Raw genomic sequence first — 24,231 nt, 5'->3', positions numbered from 1 at the left:
TTAGAGTCCCCGTAACCCCGAAGCCCACAATCTGACTTGTGTTGAACCAGAATAAGGTTATTCCTTTTTTTTTTTTTTTTTTACCAATTTTTGCCAGTTCAGCTTTGGGGGAATCTATGTCCCTTTGGATTAACTCACAAAATCCTTCCGAACAATGTAGGAGACCTATAGATACAAAATAGCTTTCTGGAGTCATTCAGTAGACCTGTAAGAATAAGGAAAACAGGTTGTTGTTGTTGTTGTTGTTGTTGTTGTTATATTGTTTTCCATGAAGAACAAACAAATACCTTCGATTTTATGTTGATGACTTGGGGAAAAAAATCTCCCTTGCTGTGGGACTTTCACCAACGACTAATCCAAATAGAGCAGGTGACAGAAATGGAAATTGGGACTATGGGATTTCATCAGCACGTAGTGACCCTAGGGCTACAATAGTGAGTTCTCGAAAATGAAGGGATACAGTACAGAGTCCTAGACACATAGGCTATATATACGTGGGCGGCTTATGAGCATCTTGTGTTTACATGGAAATGGTCACTTACAGGGCTTCAAAACTGGAAGGAACACAAAAAGTTTCCTTTTTAAATTCCACAAAGGCTAATGAAATAATGCAAATAGAACAATGGTTTCCCAGTGGAAGACGCTAAATTGAAGATGTTGGTCATTATTACTGGGTATTCAGCCAATTGACAGATTTTTATGGGAAGTACTGGAGCTTCAACACCGTGTAAAATACATGGGAAATAGCTCTTTAGGCCTTTTCAGAAGATTCATAAATGCAAGAACAGAGGTCTGTCAAAAGTTTGGTGGAAACTTTTTTTTTTCAATTAAGGTCGGTAAATATTTATCCCTAAACATTGTCATTAAATTGAACTTTTCGTCCAGTGTGTCTCACCCAATGCAATTTTTTTTTTTCCTAACAGATTCATCTTGGCCTGAAACTAGGATTTTATTTTGTAGCTATGACCGTTAGAATTATTCCTGCAGGATCATGTCACTGAATGGGAATAAGGGGCCAAAAGGAGCAGTAGTGACATCCTCTCAGGAAAAAAAAAAAAAAAAAAAAAAAAACCTGCTTTGTTTTTAAACTAGTAACTACCCTTACTTGTAACAACTGTGGGCCAATTTGCAAGTGTCCCTAATTATTCATTTAACCAATGGAGTCACTGTTTGAGCCAAGTGAAAATTATATGCTTATGGAGCTTCCACAAAACAAGTATTTTCATACTGTGAGTACCCCTTATTTCAGACCACCAGAAAAGCACAGGCCTCTGAAAAGGAAGAACAATTTCAAAAACAATCCTTTTTTTTTTTTTTTTAAGGATTACAGAAAAAAAAAAAAAAAAAAGCAATGGCTTTTCAGCATATGCTGTATGTCAGTCAGTGACAACCCGAGAGGGAGGGAGTACGCAGCAGGCACTTCAGCTGCATGTCTTGCAAGGTTCCATCTTTCACAGGTGGGTGTCGGTGAACGTGGTGTGCTCCTTAGTCACAGAGCTGAAACCCTTGATGGCATTCATCAGGTCCTCTTCATCCACATACTGAAAGAGAAGCCAGTCGTCATTGGTTAGGACGTTCACTGTCAGTAAGTAGTGTTTGCCACTGATTGACAGTTCTGTCAATTCAATCTAAAAAGTGCTCAGATAGTATTTCGTTGAGGCTAATACCTGACGCTCAAAACTAAGCCGTGGCTTGACACTGCCCTTGTCTTAAGTTTGCCTTGTGGATAGGATCCCGTCACATGCACACATGAACCGTGGGCTGATCCAAAATGTCATTGGAGTGTTACTGTGTGCCATACCTCAACCTTTATAAGCCTCAGTTTTCTCATCTGTAGAGTGGGGAGATTATATTTTTTATATTTTATTTTATATTTGTGTGTTTTATATATGAGCGCAGATATACTAAGAGTTAGTTCAAAGTGCAAGCAGGAGACATGGAATGCATGCTGCTGTGCTCCGCTGCTTCCCACTCTCTTACTGCGTCTTGTATTTATTGAATAGGGCTAGTAATATTACGTATAATGTTATAATGAGCAGATGGTTTTCCAAGCATTGGCAACGTCAAAAGCCTTCACTTAATTGTCCTGCACGTTGGCTATTGCCAGCACTCTCAAATGCAAGCAAAGTTGGCCATAGAGTTTAACAGTGAAGACTGGGGGCTCTGTAATCAAACGATGGTTTTAAGATCCCGATGCCATCAAAAAATTAATGTGTATCCTCGGGTTAGGACACACATGCATCTAAGCCCTCGATGTGTAATGTTGTCTCCTATCAATTTGCCATTGTGCATGTCAAAGATGATCAATTAACAATCCCTTATGTTTCAACCTGATATAATTATTCCTGCCATTTAGAAACATCGGATCTGGAATGGAATCGTGGAATTCCACAGCCATCACAATATCAAGCAGGCCCACAGTTTCAAAATGAATATTTTTCATTGTAATTGGGACCTGAAGCCAGGAAACCTGCTTTATTACTTCCCATTAGTTAGGAGTCTTCATGGAAGTCCTTGACTTTTTAGTGAAGGAGAAGTGAGAACTGAGATGAGTGGAAGAGTCCCAAAGCCTCCGAGGAGTAAGCGCGAGGGCTAGGTTCGTAGTTGGCTATCTCTACTAGCTCGCTACCTCAGAGGAATGGTTCTCCAGTAGACGTCTCTAGGTAGTTGGCATAATGCAGAAGTTTGATGGTTGGTAGAAATGCTAGGATTTTGTCCATTTCAGCCTCTAAGGACTTAAATAAATATTACATAATAATGGGGTTAACTTTCAAAGAGTCGATTATCTGTGTCCACTGGACTGAAATTATGAAAGGTGAAGTTCATAAACAGCAATATCTTTATCAGGATTTTCTAAGTTTTTTGGAACAGAACCATGGAGCCTATTAAAAGAACTATTATTTCTCCTCTAACCACCAACTAGAAGGGAAAAGGTGGGTTTTTTTTGGGTTTTTTTTTTGGGGGGTGGGGGGTTTTTTTTTTTTTAGTTTTCTTTTTTTCTTTCTTTTAGGCCAATTCAAGAGTTCCCAGTCACCTTCTGCCTGTGTGTCTCTTCACTTACTCATAAATTCGTTTTCTAAGCATCTGTCGTACACTCAAAGAAAGAGACAAAACTTCTACCCCCAGTTCATCAAACAATTTGTAGTAATACTAGTAAAGTAGGTCATTACAAAATACGTGGGCAAATGGTCAGAGTGCTGCAGGTGCTGTGAGGCAGCATCAAAGAAGTACAGAAAGCTCCATGTCATCTTTTCACCAGTATTCTGGAAGGTTGATCAAAGGCTCTGGAGAAGGAGGGGCTCTAGGGTGGCTCAGCTAGTTAAGCCTCAGACTCTTGATTTTGGCTCAGGTCATGTTCTCAGGGTCATGAGATTGAGCCCCACTTTGGGCTCTGGGCTCAGTGGGGAATCTGCTGGAGATTTTCTCTCTCCCTCTTCTCCTCCCTCCACTATCTCAAATATATATATATACATATATATATATATATATTTTTTTTTTATTTTTTTTAAGGCCCTGGATAAGGAAATCAACTCACCAGTCCACTATCGTGGCCCATGATGGTTTCCCATAGCGAGTCATCAATCAAGACTTTCTTGTCTTGAATGTCCATGAGTTGGCTGACACTGCGGTGGAGAGAGCCTTGGGAATAGGTTTGGCTTATTTGGCTCTGACTTGGGATCCGAAGTACGGATATGCTCCGGTTGCTCCTAATACTGACGGGTGTCCCAGAGTGGGGGATTTTGGTATCAGCTAATCCCTGAAAAGAAAGTTGCTGTTGGTGATCAATGTAAAGAAAATGGGTTTGAAATAAGACAGAAGACTGTGTGTCACACATTGTCAATGAAGGGAACACTCCACACCCTCCTACAGAACTTAGCTTCTCTAGAATATTGTGGTAAGAGTGAGATGATAAAGTAATAGTCATATTAGACACCCAGTGTTCTTAGCACCTGGGGAGTTCATGCGCTAGTGCTTTGGCTCTTATGTCCGGTAGACAAGAGCTTGCTGCATTGCAAAGTGGTTGGGGGAAGGAGATAGATGGTTGGGTTAACAAAGTAAACCCTTCATAAGTCACCACAGAGCTTGTGTCTTGAGATCTCTGCTTTCCCAGAGCAAAGTTAATAGTGGTCTCTCATGGTTGCCAAATGAGCATGGCTGTATTAGATTTTTAAATTCCTGGATTTGCACAGGGAAGTGGACTCTTCCCACCTTCTCTTCTCATTCATATTCTTCTATTCATTATAAGATTCAGCCTTCAAAATAAATCAGGTCTCGTATTAACATCAGAAAGACAAAGGCACCATGTGATTAGAACCCAGAAAGTGCCGGGATACCTGGATGACTCAGTGGTTGGGCATTTGCCTTCGGCCCAGGGTGTGATCCTGGAGTCCCGGGATCGAGTCCCACCCACATCGGGCTCCCTGCATGGAGCCTGCTTCTCTCTCTGCCTGTGTCTCTGCCTCTCTCTCTCTCTCTCTATGTCTATCATGAATAAATAAATCTTTAAAAAAATAAAAAATAATTAAAATAAAAAAATAAAAAATAAAAGAACTGAGAATGTGCCATGAGAAAATCTGGCTGCTGTAAACATCTGAGATTTGATTTAGCTGGACCAATCAATGAAATGTTCCTGCTTTTCCTTGTGCAGTCAACACATCATGCAAACGATCATGCATTCATGCAGCACACAGAGGTACCTCAAAGTGCATGGTGTAACTTTTTAGGGTAACGTTGCTTGACACATCAGATATATCGGCCACAGAGTCAAACTGAGAACAGATGGGGAGGCACCAGTCAGTGTTTGGAACAAAGGAAATGACCATAACACAAATTCTTTGTTTCTCTAATGATCACATAATCTTACAATCATTCTGAGATGCATCTCAGGGTCTATGTGTATGTATATACGCACATCCTATATTTCTGCAACTAAAATCCCACAGTGAGTGGAGTGTAACGGGTTAGTATTTAAAGTGAGTTCTATTGGCATTGCTTGTTTACCATTGCAGAGAACGAGAGGATCTCCAGACAAGTAAGGAAATTACAAGTAAAGCCTAGGCTTAGATTTAGCCACACTATATGCTGTGTGATCTTGAAACTGTTAACAAATTACGAAAGCCTCTCTCATTCCCTGACACCTCTGCCCATTCTCCTCTATTCAGAGTGGAGCCTAAAATCCTCTTGCCGGTACGTGTCTGGTGTCAGAGGGTATCTTACCTGTTCAGAGGACAGGAGTGCCTGGGACGGGGTCAAAGCAACACTGAAAGCAGAGCTTGTCAAGTGTGTGTGTGTGTGTGTGTGTGTGTGTGTGTGTGTGTGTGTGTGTTTGGCAGGGATAGCTCTCATTGATCTACCCACGTGAAAAGAAAATCTGAGATACTGAGCAGGTGAATCCAGCTTGATCCTATTCAGAATCTTAGCCACTGATTCTGGAGCCCATGGACACCAGCAATGGCTCTTTATTTTGCTCTACTAATGCAAATTCTACTCTCTTTTGTTTGGCTACCCTTCACTAATAATATTCCAATTGTGAGAATGGTTTACTTTCAAAATTAAAATCAAAACAAAACAAACCAGAAGAAGGCTTGCAAGTCCACGCAAGGGCCGAGAGGGGTAGAGACACTTTGGCAAGGCCCCAGGAACCCCACACAGCCACACCAAACCTACGTGAGATCCAAGGGCTGGAAGTTGGAGCGTGCCAGAGGCTGCAGGGCCAGCCAAGGCTACAAAAACTAACCCCAGATCCTGCCTTGTTATTAAAGATTTTGAATGCTAAAAAAAAAAAAAAAAAAATCCCTGGGTAGTCATACTGTCACCAGGGTAGGATTAATTTTGGATGTCAATGGACTCTGGGAATACTGCCCAGGGGCCTGGGACACTCCAGATTGCACTTCTGCTCACCTTCCAGGACCTGTGACTAACATCCTCGATGCTGAAGAAGAGCCAGTTTGGGGACCCAGAACCTCCGGCAGCCAGCCAGCCCCCACCACTCCTTCCCCTCCTCCCACCTCACTTGGCCACTTAGCAAAAGTTAACCAGTTGGGTGCCACTCTGCTTTTCCCCAGTGGTAAGGGGTACGTGGGAGTAGGGTGTGTCAATTCTTTGGTCTGCTCATCCCGGTTGAACTCTATGGCTGGTGCAAGAGGCAGCTGGGCCTGGGTTCTGCAGGGCCAATAAGGGCTTTTCAGCAGCCCCACATGTTTTGTTTTTTAATTTTATTGTGGTAAGTACACTTAACATGAGATCTACTCTCTTAACAGGTTAAGTGACAATACAGTATTGTTATCCTTAGGTACAATGTTGTGCAGCCGATCTCTAGAACGTCTTCATCTTGCATCCCTGAAACTTTATACCTTTTTTTAAACTCATTTATGGCTATTCTCAGACTTGACTGTGCATCTGACTTCCCAAGAACTGGTTGAAATAGCAGATTCTCTGGTTTCTTTCTCAGAGATTCAGGTGTGATGCTGACACTGATAGTTCATGGACCTCACTCTGGCGGAACAAAGCTTGACAAGACTCATGAGAACCGTGAGCACAGGTACCATCCAGAATAACTTTCCATTAGAATGGTGTGATTTCTTCTTAATCCCTGTTAGCCGAGTGGACAAAACTAGATTCCTGAAGGATTATGAGGCAGAGGTGCCTGCCTGTGGGGTATGAGTCAAGAGACAGGAGATTTGATCACTGAAATGAGTTATAGACACTAATGGTATCTAGGGAAGTTTTCTTGGAAGCACACTTCATGTTATTGAGTAGATGTACCCAACAGAGCCCCAGAGTTTCCCTTCTATGCTTTCCATGCACTCCGTATGCCCCAGGGTTGATTTATGTCCCCAGGCTAACGAGGTCTCAGGTCTTCTGGGCCCTCCCTTGCACTTCTGAACCCCAGAAGTGGTGGTGATTCTTTCTTCAGAGAGAGGAAGTTACTCTTCAACAGGAGAAATCTTTAAAGTATCTGCTCTTCAGTGGGAACTTTCTGATGACTATACATACACTGAACAGCAGCACATGGATGGTGGTTTGAGTTGGCCACTCAGGATTCATTCCTTTCACAAATATCTGTGGAATATCTATTTTATGCCAGGCACTGTTCTGAGTATTGAGGTACCACAGTCAATGACCCACAAAATCCCTGCCCTTGGGGAGCTTACATCTATTTGAGGAATCAGACAAACACATCTGCTGCGGTATGTTGTGATGGTTCAATGGAAAAGAAGAGCAGACCAAGATGCTAGGGAATTTAATTTCACATGGAAGGGGAGGTGACATCTGTGCAGGAACCTGAATGGAGAGTGCCAGCCACTCAAGAGAAGAGCGAGAGCGATGGCACAGTGGGAGGGGCTTGGTGGGCTCAGGGGAGGAAGGAGGCTTGGAGAGCAAGGAGGGTGGGATGAGGTGTGGTTGGTGAGAACTGAGGGCCAGATGATGGGGTGGGGGGCACTGTGCTGGCTTCTCCACCACTAAGTCTCTGTTGCATGGCTGCTCTGTGCCCCAGACACAAAACCATGGGCCTCAGAGGGGTGGCTGCCCCTTTGTGTCCCCACACTTCCACTACATGGGCATGAGGTGGCTTTTCAGCATCTTAACCGCTGTTTGTTGCTGGGTCCTGGACAAATGAAGAGATCTGGATGGCAGACAATGCAACAATTCACTCATTCTATTTTTTAAAGTGTTGAAACTTAACCAGTTTCACCAGGTTAATTGCGCTTGATTTTGGTGCTGCTGTGATCTTGTGATTCATGATAAAGAGATAAGTGGTCTTCAGCCCAGTTTCTGGCCCAGGGCTTCTGAAACCCTTGGAATTTCTTAAGAGATGAGGGCCATAAAGATGTCTTTTGTTATGTCAGGGAGGTGACTTCTGGAACCACCTAAGGATGGGGGCGGATTGTCAGCAGAACCAACCCTGTGATTGGAGGGTTGGGAAGTTCGGCCCCCCTCCACGTAGCCCCGCCCCCCACCTCCAGGGAGGGGAGACAGATGAAGGTTGAATTGGTAGTCAACCGCCAATGATTTAATCAACCACACCTAAAGGATAAAACCTCTACTGCGGGGTTCTAAGAACTTCTGAGCTGCTAAACACATGGAGGTTCTGGGAGAGTGACTTGCTCAGCAGGGTGTGAGAGCTCTGCACCACATCCCATGCCTCACCCTACGCATCTCTTCCATCTGGCTGTTCCTGAGCTCTGCCCTTTTGCAATAAACTGGCAACCCAGTAAGTAAGATGTTTCTCGGAGTTCTGTGAGCTGCTCTAGCAAATTAATTGATCCCAAGGAGGGGTCACTGGAAACTCCAGTCTGTAGCTGGTCTGTCAGAAGTGCTGCTGACAACCTGGACTCGTGATTGATCGCTGAAGTTGAGGGGGGGGGGGGGCAGTGTTAAAGAACCGAACCCTTAACTTGATGCCTTCTCTCGGTAAGTAGAGTCAGACTTGAGTTGGGTTGTAGGACACCCAGCTGGCGTCAGAGAATTGCTCATTGTGGAAGAACCGCCCCCATCCCAATGTGGGAACTGGTGATCAGCATTCAAGTGGCACAGGGTGGCCACTAGCACAGCCTTTGTGCAAACTGGAAGGAAGATTTCCTCAGGCAGGTGTAGCCCATTGGATGCAAGGCTTGGAAAGAAGACTGGTGGGAATTAGAATTTGCAGCCTTTCCTCCTCCAGGTAGACACAGCCGCACACCAGAGTGCACCTTCACATTCAGTCACGTTTTACCCCTTGCACGAGTGCTCTGGGCCACGATCCCCCTGCACCACCACATGTGTGGCCTCACTCCCCAGACCTCTGCCTAACCTCCTTGTCTTGGCTGCAGGTGGTTGGGAGCTCTGAGGAGCCACTCATCCCCAGGGGCCCAGGGGGTCAGAGCCAGGGGACAAACAGCACTGCTAGCGTTTTAGTTTCTCCCTAGATCCCCTTTTTATTGCTAATTCCCCCACCGAGTTGCACAGTTACAGAACCTGTAAGTTCCCCAGGCGATTTCAGTATACAACTCTTCTCCACTATCCCCTGATTTATGTTGTTAGAGCAGACATTTTCATCCCTGCTTGCACCACAGGATCACTTTGGGAGTTAAAAAAAAAAAACAAAAAAAAAAGAATACCAGGGGTGCCTGGGTGTGGCTTAGTCAGTTAAGCAGCTGCCTTCAGCTCAGGTCATGATCCTGGGATCCAGCCCCATGACAGGCTCCCTGCTGAGCAGGGGAGTCTGCTTCTCCCTCTCCCTCTGCCTGCTGCTCCCCCTGCATGTGCTCTCTGTTAAATAAAAAAAAAAAAAAAAAAAAATTTTTAAAAAACTAAAAAAAAAAAAAAGACCAATCCCCAGGCTCACCCAAAAGCCATGAAATCTGAGTTTCCGGGGTAAGGCCCAGGCAGTGGAATTTTTAAAAACTTCCCTGGTGTCTTTGTCCATTTGAGCTGCTCTAACAGAATCCCGTAGACTGAGTGGCTTATAAACCAGAGAAATTATTTCTCAAGTTCCAGAGGCAGGGAAGTCCAAGGTCAAGGTGCTGGCAAACGGGGTGTCTGGTAGGTGCCTGCTTCCTGGTTCATAGATGGGGGTCGTGTCTCCTTGCTGTGTCTTCACATGGAGAAGGGACAGGAAAGTTCTCTGGTGGCCTTCCGTGGTCCCCGTATTTTATCAAACATAACTGTTACCTAGTCCCTTGTTACCGTGACTCTGGACCTACTTCCCTCTAACTAAAAGCAAGTACTCTAGCCCAGTGGCCGGGAACCGGGGCAGGCCTTCAGAGACATACCACATGGGTTTCCCCGGGTGGATAGACATTCAGTGGAGACATTCTCTTCTGAATAGGCACCAAGGGAGGCCTCTCTCTGATATACGGTTCTTTGTGGATTTTCCTTTGGAGTAGCAGAGACAGAAAAATGGCCAACAAGATCAGGCCTAGCACTGCCATTAACACGATGAACCATAACTCGTTGTAGAACTCGGTGCTTTTGCTCCCCGAGCCTCTCTTTTCTCCAGGAGTTGTCAGAACCAGGCCTGCAAAACCCAGGGACAGAAAAGGGAAGTGTTATTGCAGAAGGCGACTTTGGGATCCCTTGCCCTGCTTGTCTGATGGTAAATTGGATGGGGGTTCAAAGCAGTTTGTCTCGTGGGTGCTTGTTTGGATTTGTGTTCGGGACCGCACGATGGTGCGGTGTGTCCAGGGAGGAGCTTACAGCCCTCCAGAGGCCCCCCTGACGCTCCTGACGGTGGAAAGGTGTGGGGAGGGGATGACGGGACTTTTCAAGGGGGTGACCAAAGTAACCTTGAGGAACGCCTGCTCTAGTCGTGTGCTCCGAGAGCACATCCTTCCTGGGGCAGTGGGCTCCTAGGAAGGCGCCAGCCTAGACTGCTGCTGCTTGCAGGGAACCTACTGGATACACGGGCAATGCTGAGAATCCAGGGTCCCCTCGCTTCATGCAGCAGCCCTGTTCCCAGGAGGTTTTGTGCAAACATGATTAGAAACACCAGATCGAGGGGCACCTTGGGGGGCTCAGTGGCTGCCTTTGGCTCAGAGTGTGATCCCAGGTCCTGGGATCGAGTCCCGCATGGGGCTCCCTGCATGGAGCCTGTTTCTCCCTCTGCCTGCATCTCTACCTCTCTCTGTGTCTCTCATGAATAAATGAAATCTTAAAAAAAGAAAGACAAGAAATACCAGATCCTATTTTCTACTGTGATGTAAGCAGCCTGTGTTTGCCAACACATTGTCCTTATAGGTCTTGTACCCGGGCCTCCCTGCCACTTAGCAAAAGCTCTGCAAGTCATCCCTCCAGCACCCTCAGAGAGATTCCTCTGGAAAGCAATCCTTTGGCAATAGGACCACTTACTCTTGCTTTCTGTTCACATGTTAAGAGTTCAGTCGATGTGCTTCTCTGCACACGAGGCTGAGAACAGGACCTCCCATCGAATGAGCATGTACTTAACCCAGTGTTGGGCCCCGGGCCCAGGGAGGGGGGTGCAGCCCAGCTCTCAGGTCTGTGGAAGGAGCCGGGCAGACAGGAGGGAGGCTCACAGGGCTGGCTGCCCAGCAGCATCAAGCAGGGAAATGGAGCGAGGAGGAGCCGGGGCAGGGCCTCAGAGACCATCCAGCCCGGCCGCTTGCTGGGGCTGCTGGCTAGGATGTCACGGGAGGTTACTCAAGTAAGAGGGCTGCACAGTATCCGCAGAAGGGAGGCCAGGAAGGGACAGAAGCGGCGGAGAAATGTGTTTTGTTTTGCAGAACGAACAGTTCCAGCCCAGGGAACAGCCAAGCAGGTGTTCCACCTGGGAGCCCCTGGCTAGCTGCGCCTTGCCCGACAGCCCCTTATGGGAGCCAGCTGGGGCAGGACTGGACGGGGACCAGCACAGACGCCCCCCTGCGTTGTCCTCAAGTTGTCTTTAGCTCCTCATCATACTCAGGTCTCTTCCTGCAGGTGCAGTTTTTTAAAAGTACGACGTTTGCCCTAGCATGTTGATGTGCTAGGTGTGTGGGACTGAACCTAAGGGCCTCTGTAAGGCCCCTCCCCGCCCCTGCCCCCCTAGAAGACTCAACAAAAGCTTCCTGTGCTCATCCCAGGGGGAGACAGAGCATTCTCCCTGTCTTCTTACTCTTGATTTTATTTTATTTATTCATGAGAGACACAGAGAGAGGCAGAGACACAGGCAGAGGGAGAAGCAGGTTCCCTGTGGGGAGCCCCATGTGGGACTTGATCCTGGGAATCCAGGATCACAACCTGAGCCAAAGGCAGATGCTCCACTGCTGAGCCACCCAGGTGCCCCTCCTGTCTCCTTACTCGTAACAAATAATACAAAGTTCTTTGCTTTTAACACTTCCTCTGGGTATACTCCATTCCATGTACCCCAAGTGGCGAACCCTTGACTGACTGGGATCACAGGGTAGGCTCAGAAGCCAGTGGATCCATGCAACAGTCATGCAGGCTGGTGTGCGCTGTGAGCCCGAGCTGCTCTTCGTGGCCCAGGGGAAGACGGGCAAAAAGACCCAGTGGCAACAACCTATTCACTCCTTGTGCAAAGTCCCCGTCTGCAGCACCTCAAGCACGAGGTGGGCCTGCTGGACACTTCACACCCACGTTTGCAGTGGAAAGGAAGGGGATGGCTTCAGAGTTGGGGTGAAAGGAAGAGAAGTGACTGAGACTATATTTCAAGCTCCCTAAGAGGAGCGGCACAACTTTGGTAGCCCTAACTCCACTTCTGACAGCTCTGTGGCGAAAGAAGTAGGTCAGCCTGCCTCTCTGGGCCCCTGCTTCCCCATTTCTACAGTAGAGAGTCAGAGTCAAAGCTCTGCCGAGTTCCAGCAGGTGGGAATTCCCCTAATTAGGAATCGATGCCGTGTTGTTTGAATGAAAACACCCAACATCCTTGGTTATTTGCTGGAAGAGCTGAATTTCCTCTGCGTGGCATAGGGCTATAACCCCAGAAACAGATCTGATGGACCCAGTGGGCCCCTTGCTTGGGAGGACACAAGGGAACGTAAGGCAGGCTGCCTGAGGGAAGCCGCAGAAAGAAAACAGCCCTTGGAACAGGAGGAGGGAAATGAGGATCGCCAGACTTATGTGCTTGCTCCAAGGCTGCCTCAGGCAAGGGAACAGGAACATTTGAAAAGTTACATCATAAAATTAAAACTGACTATGGATATTAGTAGGACAATCCATCTTGGAATCTTTCATAACTTCTCACTGTCCTCAGTGTTCCTTCTCTCCTCAATGGGAACCTCACTCTGTATTCAGGAACCGAATACAGACTTCCCCTCTATTATGGATGGAGATCTTAAAATCAGGGTGGTGTGTCTTTATCCCTTCTTGTTTTTCTTTTCAAAGTCCCTTTGATTTTAAGGGAGGGACTCCACTCATTAAATGGGAGTTTCAGGGTCAGGATAGGAAACTCTAGTAGCTGAGCCTTTACTTCAAAGAAAAACCCAAGTGGTGTCCAAGGAGATCCCTCCCAGTGAATTGCCTGCCTCAGGGAAGATGTACATCCCCCTGACCCCAGAGACTGGACTGGCCGGATCTGGAGATGGCTCGGTCTAGGTGATGCAGTTTTACTCAATTTGTGATCCTGGTTCCCTGAGTCAGAATCACTGGGCAGGGCTTGTTTATTCTTATTTACTTTCCAATTTTTAAAATCTGATTAGAGTCAACACACAATGTTATAGGCAGGGCTTGTTGAAAGAGCAGATTGCTGTGCCCTACTGATTCTTGATGTCCTCCAGGGACCTGGGGGACCATATAACAAGCACACTGAGATGATTCTTAGGCATGCTTAAATTTGAGAACCACTGCTCATGAAAAAATATGGGGCCAGGAGTTAGCAGAGAAACCACATTCAAATTCTCATCTTAGTAATGAGCATTTTGGGTAAGTTCTGATGTCCCTCAGACCTGTTGGCCCACTCGTGGAAACACTGGAGTTGCTAAAAGAACACCAGGTAAAGTCTACTCTGTCCCACAGCTGCTATGAAACGAAATGAGATAGACTCTGTGGAGGGAATTGTGTTAAGTATTGTAAAAAAAAAAAAAAAAAAAAATTGTACATGGCATCCAGACACGTAAAGTCTGGAATCCTAGAATAATACTTATATATATATATTTAGTGATTGAAATTATCCTTGATAAATATATATATATATATATATATATATATATATATATATATATATGTTTACCTGTGTTTCAGAATATTTGGACATTTGTATTTAAAAAAGAACCCCTAACGATACATGCATACTAATTTGATAGAACATTGGTTCCTGGCATCTAAAATAGGGTATCAGTCCCAATTCTGTTCTAATGGAAAAGATCTGGTGTTTCTCTAACTTGCCCTTTAAAATTGTAAAGTATTACACATGTTGGATCCAAAGATTGTACATAGAACTCAATTTAAAAGATGCTCCATAAAAATTACAATTTCATCTTTTCAGCTGAATTACTTGGTAATAACAATCAGTCATAATCTTTTACAGAGAATACAAGAGAGACATCTCCCCAATTCACCATTTTAGGCTCTGGATCTGTAATATTATCTCTATGATCCACATAAATTGGCATTACAGCATTTTTTCTCTTCCTCTGATCTCTTTTCTCTGACTTCCTCTATAAATCACTTTTTTGGTAAACAAAGTTGTTTAGCTTTTTACTGACAGAATTGTGGGTAGGAGAGAGTTTAGCCTTATCTCTCTGTGTCTATGATTCAGTGATTTGGTACCACATGTCCTAATTCCTTGCCTAATGTAATGAGGCATGGGAATGTCTAAAAAAAATCTTATATTTAACACAGTTCCTCCCATATAGTCTATAGTACATGAGCGCAGAGATGTGTAAGCAAACACACTTGCTTCTTTAGAAAAATAAACAGATTCTATACTACATATAATATGAGTTAAGTGTTTACCAAATCCTGTAGAGGTATCATATTGGACCACGGGTGTCTTAACGCTTCCTTCATCTGTGGTGCAGATGATCTGGAAAAAGAAGGCTGGAAGAAAGTACATGACTCAGTCACTCAACACCTACAAAGACCGAGTAGACTTCTAGAAGAGCAATGTGTCACAGCGTGGAAAAGCCTGAAAACAGTTTTCCAGCACAAATTGTGAGGTTTTTATCTAATATGCAAACTTATTTCTAACATTAAAATTATGAAGAAAAAATAGCTATCATTAGTGTAATAATTGTATATATCTATAAGTAAAAGAACTAAAGAAGCTGAGGGCTTATAGGCCAAAAAAGAAAAAAAATGTATTAGAAAAGGATAATACACAGTGTATCTTGTTCTGTCATGGTCTAAACCCGCTCCTTCCAAAAGGTACAGGTGCACTTTACACTATGTGACCCAAAGTTTCTTTCTAAGCAGGAGAGCTCAAACAGGGTCTTGGAAATCAAATGTTCTAACTACTTATTTCAATAGCTGGGAACCTGCAGGAAGAACTCTTGTTCGGCCACACAGATGGTCAGAGGCCTGCCCATGAATAGAACCCAGATCTCCCGACCACGGGGCCATCTGCTCATCACATTGGCTGCTGAGGTGACTGAGAACTGTGAACATGGAAATGTGTAGCCGAATTATAAAAATGCCATTGATAAACTTCAAATACTATAAGTGCAATGCTGGCACTCACTGCTAATCTGCACTTTTAACCAAAATAAATATTCTTTTCAAGGAAATTAAAAAAAAAAAAAAAGAAGAAGTCCACTAATGACTTCACTTTATAAGTCCAGAGTGCTTAACATGCCTTCACACCTATGGGTCCCGTGGCCACACTAGTCATTAGAAAATACTTAATACGGTGGCACCCGGTTGCTCAGTTGGTTAAGCACTAGATTCTTGGTTTTGCTTCATGTCATGATTTCGGGGTCCTGAGATGAAGCCCTACGTAGGGCTCCATGCTCAGCATGAAGTCAGCTTGAGATACGCTCTCTCCCTCTGCCCACTGCTCGTGCTCTCTCACACAAAAATAAATAAATTCTTAAAAAAAAAAACAACTTAGTACCTTGTAAAGCTTTTTCTCATTTCAGTTTAAAAAAACAGACAAACAGAAGAACATGTAATAAAACAGGGAGAAAGAGTTCGGTTTTCGAAGGCAAAGGACTGTTGTTTGAGGAATGGATACTGAGGTCCATTAAGGAAAACCCTCACTCAGGACCCTGTAGAGTTGGAGATGCTCATTGACTGTTCAGTCTCCATTTGGAGGCCATGGATGCATCAAGAAAATATCTGAATTCCCTGAAAGTGCATGATTTCAGGATACTCCTTGACACTTCGTGAGTGCTATTTCTCTTATGGTGCCCTGCATTCTTGTTGCTTCATGGGGACCCTCAAGGCACAGAGAGCAGCATTCTCCCTCCATCTGTGTCCTAATGGCAACTCATCAAGCTGCAAATGGGAAGGGAAATCTTATTTACTGAGAGCTGCAACTTTTCCACAAGAAGTAGCCACTTACACCAAGACATTTTAATGGTGAACACCTGCTGGCCACCTTTCAGATGGAATATCAGACGGGGACCCAGAGTTCCCGACTATGAAATGGGGGTCAGAAACTAACTTTTGTCTGCCGTCCTGGGTATGTAGAGGGTGGTGTCGAAGCCACTGTACACACGCTGGCCTCCATCCATCACCACAAACTCCTTCAGCGGGCCGTTCAGAAGGAAAGAGCCACTCCAGTCTACACGCACCAGAGACAAATTGCTGTCCACCAAGAATGGGGCTCGGTATTGGGGCACTGTTGGGAGAAAGTTGTATGTTTTAAAAATGGTTACTTCAGAGTATGAATGTGTATGTATGTCTTTTATTTTTTTTAAACATGCTCCCCAACCCCTAAACTAGCATTGCTGGAGCCCTTCCTATTTTCCTTAGTATTCTGAAGAAAAAAAAAAAACTGGCATGGGGGAGTGGAAATAAAACCAATGGGAACCTGTGAAATGCTTTCTCAGCAGCGTTGCACCTGCTTCCTGCCCACCCCCCCACACACACAAAAAAATCAATGGAGAGCAGTGTTTTATGAAATAAAACTATTAGCATACAATGGTTGTGCTTACCAACATAACCCTGGAGCTCATATTTTGTTGCATTTTCCCTCTTTTAATGGGTAAAGTATCCTTAACACTATTAACTACAGTAGATTGCTATTTCTCATATCGAATCAATATTTATTGCTACAAAGCCCCAAGGACTAGATGAAGTTAATATATTTTTTTTTGCCAAACGAAACTGTTTAGATGGTGAATTATGTCTTTTTGGCACCCATTTATTTTTAAAGCTTTTTCTTGAATCGTTAGTTTGTTTTCTAAGATAGTTAAAAAGCCTTGCAAATAGCAATTCGACTATAATAATTCATTGCCCTGACTAATCAATCAATAGCATAGTACATTAGTATATAATCAAGTTCAGGTCTCCTAAGTATTATATCAGATACAGAAGCGACTTGGTGTGCATTTTACAGGCATGTTCTCTTTCCATTTTTCAGCTTCCTACTAAAACAAAAGAAAAACAGTCCTTAACTGAGTCTCATCTTTTAAATGAATAATTTTTGCAGAAACAAATGAAGGGTTACCATATCATCTTGTCAAGTCAGAAGAGATTTATTTCATGAGATCTTGTTTTCTCCAAAATAATCAATACATTTGTAGCAGCATTAAGATCCATCTATATACTAAATTGGCTTTTAAGGAAAGAAAAAAGGGAGTGGTAGAAATAAATTGGATATCCTTTTTTCTTTAGAAATTAAACCCATCTGTTGCTGATGTTGGGAAATATAGCCAAATAAGGAATAATTATATTTTGGTGATCCCAGAATTTAAGCACAGGACAACCTTGCTTCTTATCTTTCAAAATAAGACATTTTTAAAAAGCCATAAGAAAATATTTCTGCAAATACTAAAACAAGAGCTATAAGACCCTCTTTAAATATCTGTTTTTCCAACTCAAATTTTGCCTAATATCACAATGGAATATACTGTTGTATTTGTTTGTGATTTCCCCCTGTTACTTAATTCAGATTTCCAGGCCTCCCCTGCATCATAACAGTGCAAATAAAGAGGAGGCTTGTAAATAGTATGGAAGTAGAAAGACTGGAGCTTTATTTGTCCTGTAGGACATGGAGATCTTCTAGAGGAAAGATTGGTTAAACAATCAAAATCAGCGAGAAAAATGGATTTGGAGACTGAGAAAATGGGAACAGTGACGATGCCTTTTGCACTTGGTGTGTTTAATCTCATTTAATCTTCAGGATCCCTGGGTGGCACAGCGGTTTAGCGCCTGCCTTTGGCCCAGGGCGCGATCCTGGAGACCCGGGATCGAATCTCACGTCGGGCTCCTGGTGCATGGAGCCTGCTTCTCCCTCTGCCTATGTCTCTGCCTCTCTCTCTCTCTCTCTCTGTGACTATCATAAATAAATAAAAATTAAAAAAAAATCTCATTTAATCTTCAAAACAATCCTGCAAGAATTCGTTCCTAATTCTTCAGGTTCAGAGAAGCCAAGTAACTTGCTTAATAACTGTTGCTGGTTAGGAGACCAAGGATCTGAACCCATACCTGCCAACCGTAAAGCCCATGTTGTTTGTTATAACCTCAGTCCCACATTTTCCTCATAGAAACCTAGAATTGTTTTCAGCATTTTGGAGACAGGCTTCCAGAAGGTAGTCTGCTATCTTCCTGATACTGGCCTCACTGAAATGAATTCCTTTCTTGTGTCACCACCACTCAGCTCTCTGCCTCTGGGTTTTGTCTGCAGGGTGAGTGGCTGATCCTGATCTGTTTGGGACCCCCGGAGCCAGATGCCCTTGCAACCCTGCTCCCCGGTTACAATTAGACAGTAGACATTGAGAATCTGCACACTTTGCCTGGATCATGGCATGAGTGACAAAGAATGCCAGCACTAAACGTGAAAAGTTTTGGGTGCGTTCACTCACTCGTTAAACAACACATGTTGGGTGTCTAGACACGCTGCCCAGGTTGGAGGCAAAATGGAGAAAGTGAGGACTGCAGGTGGAGCAGGTGAGGAGGAAAGATGCCAGCTGTGTCTGGGGCTGTCACATCTGGGCAGAAGTGAGGAAGTGGGGTGTGGGTGTGGGGTCTGGGTTCCAGAGTGGAGGACTCGGGTAGCAGGTGAGCATCTGGAAGTCAGCCTTTGGAGCTGAAGCCTTGGCATAGATGAACTAACTCCCGAAGAGGGAAAGTGAGAGGAGGGAAAGGGGGTGGGGGGGGGGGCGGGGAAGGCTGGGGCTGAACAGGAAGAGCCAGGTTGGTGTAAGGTCAACAACAAATTGACTCAAACTGAGTATCCAGAGGCAGAAGGGAGACCAGGGGACACTTAGGAAAACCAGGGGGACTGCTTTTTAGTTTTTTATTTAAATTCAATTTAGTTTTAGGGGTAGAATTTAGTGATTCGCCAGTTACATGTAACCCCAATGCTCATCCCATCACATGTCTCCTGAATGCCCATCACCCAGTTACCCCATCCCCCAACCTCCAGCAACCCTCAGTTTGTTTCCTAGAGTTAAGGGTCTCATGGTTTGCCTGTCTCTTTGTTTTCATCTTATTTTTTCCTTCCCTTTAGGGGAACTGCTTTTTAAAAAAAGACTGAGGGTTCCACTGCCTTCAATGTTTCTGAGAAGCCAAGAAGGGTGAAAAAATGCCCCCTGGATCGTCCCTCTGGGGGCCAAGGGCAAACTTAGGAAGAGATTTTCATGCAGGATGGGGTGGAAATCAGTCCCATGGAAGTTAAAGGGTAAATGGGGAGAAAGACAATGGGCCAAGCACATGAAGAGGGTTCTTCAGATAAGTTCTGCTGTGAAGGGAGGAGTGTGGCAGTGAACAGAGGGGACAGGTTAGAGAGAAACCACCTGGACTCTAACCCGGGTCCACTGAAGGCTGCAGAGAGGAGGATGGTCAGCAGCCAAGAGGGTGCTTGCTATTCAAGGCACAAGAGGTGGGATTGTTTCAGGTACAAGAACTACCCTTCCTCGTTGCAGGAGGAAATAAAACCCATTGCAGGTGGGCACAGAGGTCTGGGGTGGGAAGGGGGCAAACTACTGACTGCTGACTTCTCTGACCCTGGTGAATTCAGAGGCAAGGAGTTCTGCAGAGAATGTAGGGAAGGGCGAGTGAGGAGATGGGCATGTTTGGGGGGAGGGTGGGAGGCTCTGGGAAGCCTGAGGAGGGTGGGGAAGGTCTGAAATCTTTATTCCAGTGTAACATGGTGGTACTGAGGGTGCTGCTGAGCTGGGTGGTCATGAATTTACAGTAATAGTTCCACTTCCGAGGGGTGGATACTGGGAGGTGACTTCAGCTCTGGCTTTGGTTTGGGGAGGCTTCATGATCCAGTTCCCAGAGCCTCCATTTGGATTCTGGTCTATGTGAACAGTATCTTGGAATTGTAGTGTCTGGTCCCCAGTCCCACTTCATTTTTCTCTTCTGTACATTTGGACAATCGCCCTTACTTCATCGGCTTGTGATGAGAATTATTTGTAAAATCCTTGAACAGTGCGAGGAACAAGCAAGTCCTCTCTAAGACTGACCTGTTGCTAACATCCTTCCATGTTGCTCAGTCACATGAAGATCTTTGTTTGAGGCACTGGACGTTCATGAATGTATAACTTTTACTTTAAAAAATGCCAATGCCAAATACTGAAGATGAGATTATGATTTGATATGATGTGGCTGGGAAGCCAACTTGCAATAAGTATTCAAAGCCTTAAAATATTAAAATACTTGATGTAGTAAATTCCATTGTTGAAATTTAATTTGAAGATAATCAGACATTCAAAGACCGGTTCCCAAAGAAATTTCTCACCATATTTATAAAGAAAAGTATTAGAACAACTAAAATGCCCAACCAATTCATTGAATGAAAATTATATAGCCATTCAACGTGGTGGCTAAAGCCTTTTTAATGTCATGGGAAATGCAAATAAAATCACACATCAAGTATAAAAAGCAGACTATGAAATTTTCATTAGAGTATGATCTCAGCCACATAATAGAAACTGCATGAGAAAAGGATCAAAGGAATAAATTATGGCAAAATACTAATGTGATTGCCTCTGGGTGGCGGGATTATAAGCAGGACTGGCTTTACGGGTGTGTGAATTGCAGAGCTAGCTGCACAGGGCCCCTCACATAAAAGAGTCATGAACTTAAGTTTGATGTTCTACTGTCTTGAAATTCTTAATGATTTATAAATAAGGGGCCCTGTAGCTTTATTTTCCATTGGGCCCTGCAAATGATGTAGCTGGTTCTGACTGTAAGTACTAATTTTATTCTTAATACTTTTTATATTTGTTATTTTTAAAAGTTTATTTATTTAAGTCATCTCTACACCCAACATGGGCTTGAACTCATGACCCGGAGATCAGGAGCCAATGTTCTTCTGACCGAGCCAGCCAGGCACCCTGTTTTTGTATTTGTCATTTTTAAACAATAGACATATCTACCTTATAAATTCTGCAAAGAAGTTATTTTATAGAGATCGGAGGAGGCCCCAATTAATTAGTTAATTGTTCTTCTGCTTTTCTTGACAGTGCTGTATCTCAATGCTTTCTGGATTATGCCATGCCATGTAATTTGAAAAGAAAGGGAGTGGTGAATGAATGAATGAATGAATGAATGAAAGAAAGAAAGAAAGAAGAAAAGAAAGAAAGAAGAAAAAAGAAATCATCTCAAGTCTCAAATGTTTGTCTATGTTCATCCTACCCATGGATTGTTTAATTTCCACTAAATTGGTTTTCACCCCCATTGCTACATGAAATATCTTCCTCAATTCCTCTTAACCTCCATATTATTAAACCCAATAGGCATTTTTTTCCCAATAGTCATCTTCCTTGATGTCTCAGTAGCACTCAGTGCAGCTGAATACTTGCTCGATCCCTTCAAAAAGTCTATTTCCCTACTTTTCATAACGAGGGGCCCCTGGTTGCCCGCCTACCTCTCTGGCTGATGGTGGCCACCACTTCTACTCACATTCTCTTTGGGTGGTGAAGCTGATCCATTCAGAGGCCGTGCTGCCCACCTCGTTGTGGGCCAGCACTCTCAGTTTGTAGGTGGTGTAGGGCTGGAGGCCCTCTAGGCTGGCTGTCTGCCCCAGCCCCGAGTACTTTGTCTCCGCTTGGCTGGGAGCACATGGAGCTGCTAAATCGGGAGGGCAAGCCATGTAGAGTTGAAGCTCATAGCTAGAAGGAGAAAGCAGGCAGTAAGATTAGTTTAACCTTCTTTTAAAATGGAGTATATTCTGTGAGGAGACATTTGGTGTTCATGGAACCACAAGCTCTTTATGACTTCCATTTGTGTGAAACTGCTCTCAGAAACACTTTATTTAACGTCATTCAAAGTGAGCAGGAGATGTAACCAGAGAAGTGGGAAGAGAAGTCACATGTGTACGTATGTTGCTGTCTGGCCAGCAACTAGCAATTCTTATTAGTAGAGAAGAGATTTCTCTCTTTTCAGAGAAGAGTGATAAACTTTTTCTCCTCTGTTGAAAATAAAGAATATCTTTTTTTGTTAAAACAAGTGAATAAAAACCAATCAACCAACAAAGAACAAAACAAAACAGTATCTTTTTGTCCAGATTATTTTGAGTGAAATACCTTCTTTGTTTTTCCAAATAGTAGTTTGTTACATTTTAAATTAGATCAAGGAAATTCTGATTTAACCACAGTTGCTTCCTATGTTCCAGCTGAGGCCTATAGAATGAATAATTCCAGGGAACCACGAGGAGGAGTCTATTCTTTCAATGAATGCAAACACATTGCACCATTTTTCCTATTTAAGGGCAATTTGGTTGTTCACTTTTCTATTTAGTTGATTTTATGATTTAAGCACTTTATAGGGAACATTACAGCTCAAATCAATTTACTTGTCTATTTTGCCATAGGTATTTGTTCAAGAAACAAGTCTTCCTTAGTGCTGGGTAGCTACAAGTCTGTGCGCATGTCTTATTTTGGCTTGTTCGTCCTTTTGTCTGGCCCACTACCTTTGAATGACACCATTGGGCAACAGGGGTGGGCTCCACTGGAAGGAAGCTGTCCTTGAGGACAGCATCTGGATTTGGGGAGAGGACAGTCCCGAGGGTGGAGCTGGATGAGTTCTCAGCTCTGCCGCTGGCCCTTTGCTGCAACAATTGAAGCAAGTGCAGGCTTCCACCCCAATGGAGTACATGGTGAAGGGCTGTAGGCCGTGAAGAGTCTGCTGGGTAGCCGTGCCTTCAGACAGCTGTAGGAAGACAGAAAACACTACGTGAGGCAGGGTCCCAGCTCACAGACAACCCATAAATGTTCGTCATGTATCCCACCTCTTATAAAGGGAATGCCATGCTCCATCCCCTGGGAGAGGCACCAGAGCATTTAGTATAGCATTTACCCTCAAGGAATTGACAATCTGCTTGGTGAGGCATAACTTAATTGTGCAAAAAAAATGTAATGACATTATAGTTAGGTGTCTGAGGTAACAGGATAGAAATCATAAGGCACAATATTGTTTATCCCCATAGATATTAGAATATGGCATAAAACAGGCAATATGAATATATTTTTTAAAGATTTATTTGAGACAGAGAGAGTGCATAAGAAAGAGGGGCAGAGGGAGAGCAAGAGGGAGACAGAATCTCAAGCAGACTCCACACAGCGCACAGAGCCTTAGGCAGGGCTTGACCTCACGATCCTGAGATCATGACTTGAGCCAAAACTTGATCAAGTCAGACACCCAGCAAAATATATATACTTTACAATTTTTATTTAAATTCCAGTTAGTTAACAGACAGTGTCACATTAGTTTCAGGTGTACCATTTAGTGATTCACCACCTCCATACAATGCCTGGTGCTCATCATAGGAAGTGCACCCCTTGATCCCCATCACCTATTTAATCCATCCTCCCATCCACTTCCTCTCTAGGAGTTTGTTCTCTATCACTAAGAGTCTGGAGGCACCCAGGTGGCTCAGTTGGTTAAGTGTCTGCCTTCAGCTCAGGTCATGATCCCGGGGTCCTGGGATCAAGCCCCACATCAAGCTCCCTCTCGGCAGGGAGTCTGCTTGTCTCTCTCCCTCTGCCGCTTCCCCTGCTCAGGCTTGCTTTCTCTCTCTCTCAAATAAACAAATAAAATTTATAATTAAGAGTCTGTTTCTTGGTTTGCCTCTCCTTCTTTCTCTAATGTTTCTTAAATTCCACATATGAGTGAAATCATATGGTATTTGTCTTTCTCTGACTGACTTATTCCACTTGGCATAGTACTCTCTAGGTCTATCCATGTCATTGCCAATGGCAAAATTTCATTCTTTTTTATGGCTGAATCAATTCCATTGTATATATTTGTGTGTATATATATGTATATATATATACACAAACACACATATGTATTACGTCTTCTTTATCCATTAATCAGTAGATGGACTCTTGAGCTCTTTCTATAATTTTTTTTAAATTTTATTTATTTATTCACAAGAGACACAGACAGAGAGGGAGAGATATAGGCAGAGGGAGAAGCAGGCTACCTGCAGGGAGCCCGATGTGGGACTCAATCCCAGGACCCCGGGATCATGCTCTGAGCTAAAGGCAGATACTTAACTACTGAGCCACTCAGATGTTCTTCTTTCCATAATTTAGCTATTATAGATAATGCTGTTATAAATATTGGGCTGCATGTGTCCCTTCAAATTAGTTTTTTTGTATCCTTTGGGTAAATACCTAGTAATGCAATTGCTGGATCCTAGGGTAGCTCTATTTTTAACTTTTTGAGGAACCTCCATAC

General features: G+C 43.9%; 1 protein-coding gene across 1 annotated transcript in view; it reads right to left on the bottom strand.

The window, feature by feature from the left end:
- Nucleotides 1-1,451: 1,451 nt before the first annotated feature.
- Nucleotides 1,452-24,231, bottom strand: part of USH2A (usherin) — a 689,554-nt gene continuing 666,774 nt past the window's right edge. Inside the window, exons 65-71 of the mRNA XM_041722698.1 lie at nt 22,460-22,698; nt 21,451-21,659; nt 16,037-16,213; nt 14,389-14,472; nt 9,756-10,000; nt 3,536-3,757; nt 1,452-1,541 (exon numbers count right to left, since the gene is read on the bottom strand). Coding sequence (XP_041578632.1) covers nt 1,452-1,541; nt 3,536-3,757; nt 9,756-10,000; nt 14,389-14,472; nt 16,037-16,213; nt 21,451-21,659; nt 22,460-22,698 — 1,266 coding nt within the window. The remainder of the gene's footprint in view (nt 1,542-3,535; nt 3,758-9,755; nt 10,001-14,388; nt 14,473-16,036; nt 16,214-21,450; nt 21,660-22,459; nt 22,699-24,231) is intronic.

This window comes from Vulpes lagopus, chromosome 11, assembly GCF_018345385.1.
Source record: "Vulpes lagopus strain Blue_001 chromosome 11, ASM1834538v1, whole genome shotgun sequence".
NCBI classification, from domain to species: domain Eukaryota; kingdom Metazoa; phylum Chordata; class Mammalia; order Carnivora; family Canidae; genus Vulpes; species Vulpes lagopus.
The sequence above is the reverse complement of the archived record's forward strand: the minus strand, read 5'-3'. Positions and strand labels throughout refer to the sequence as shown.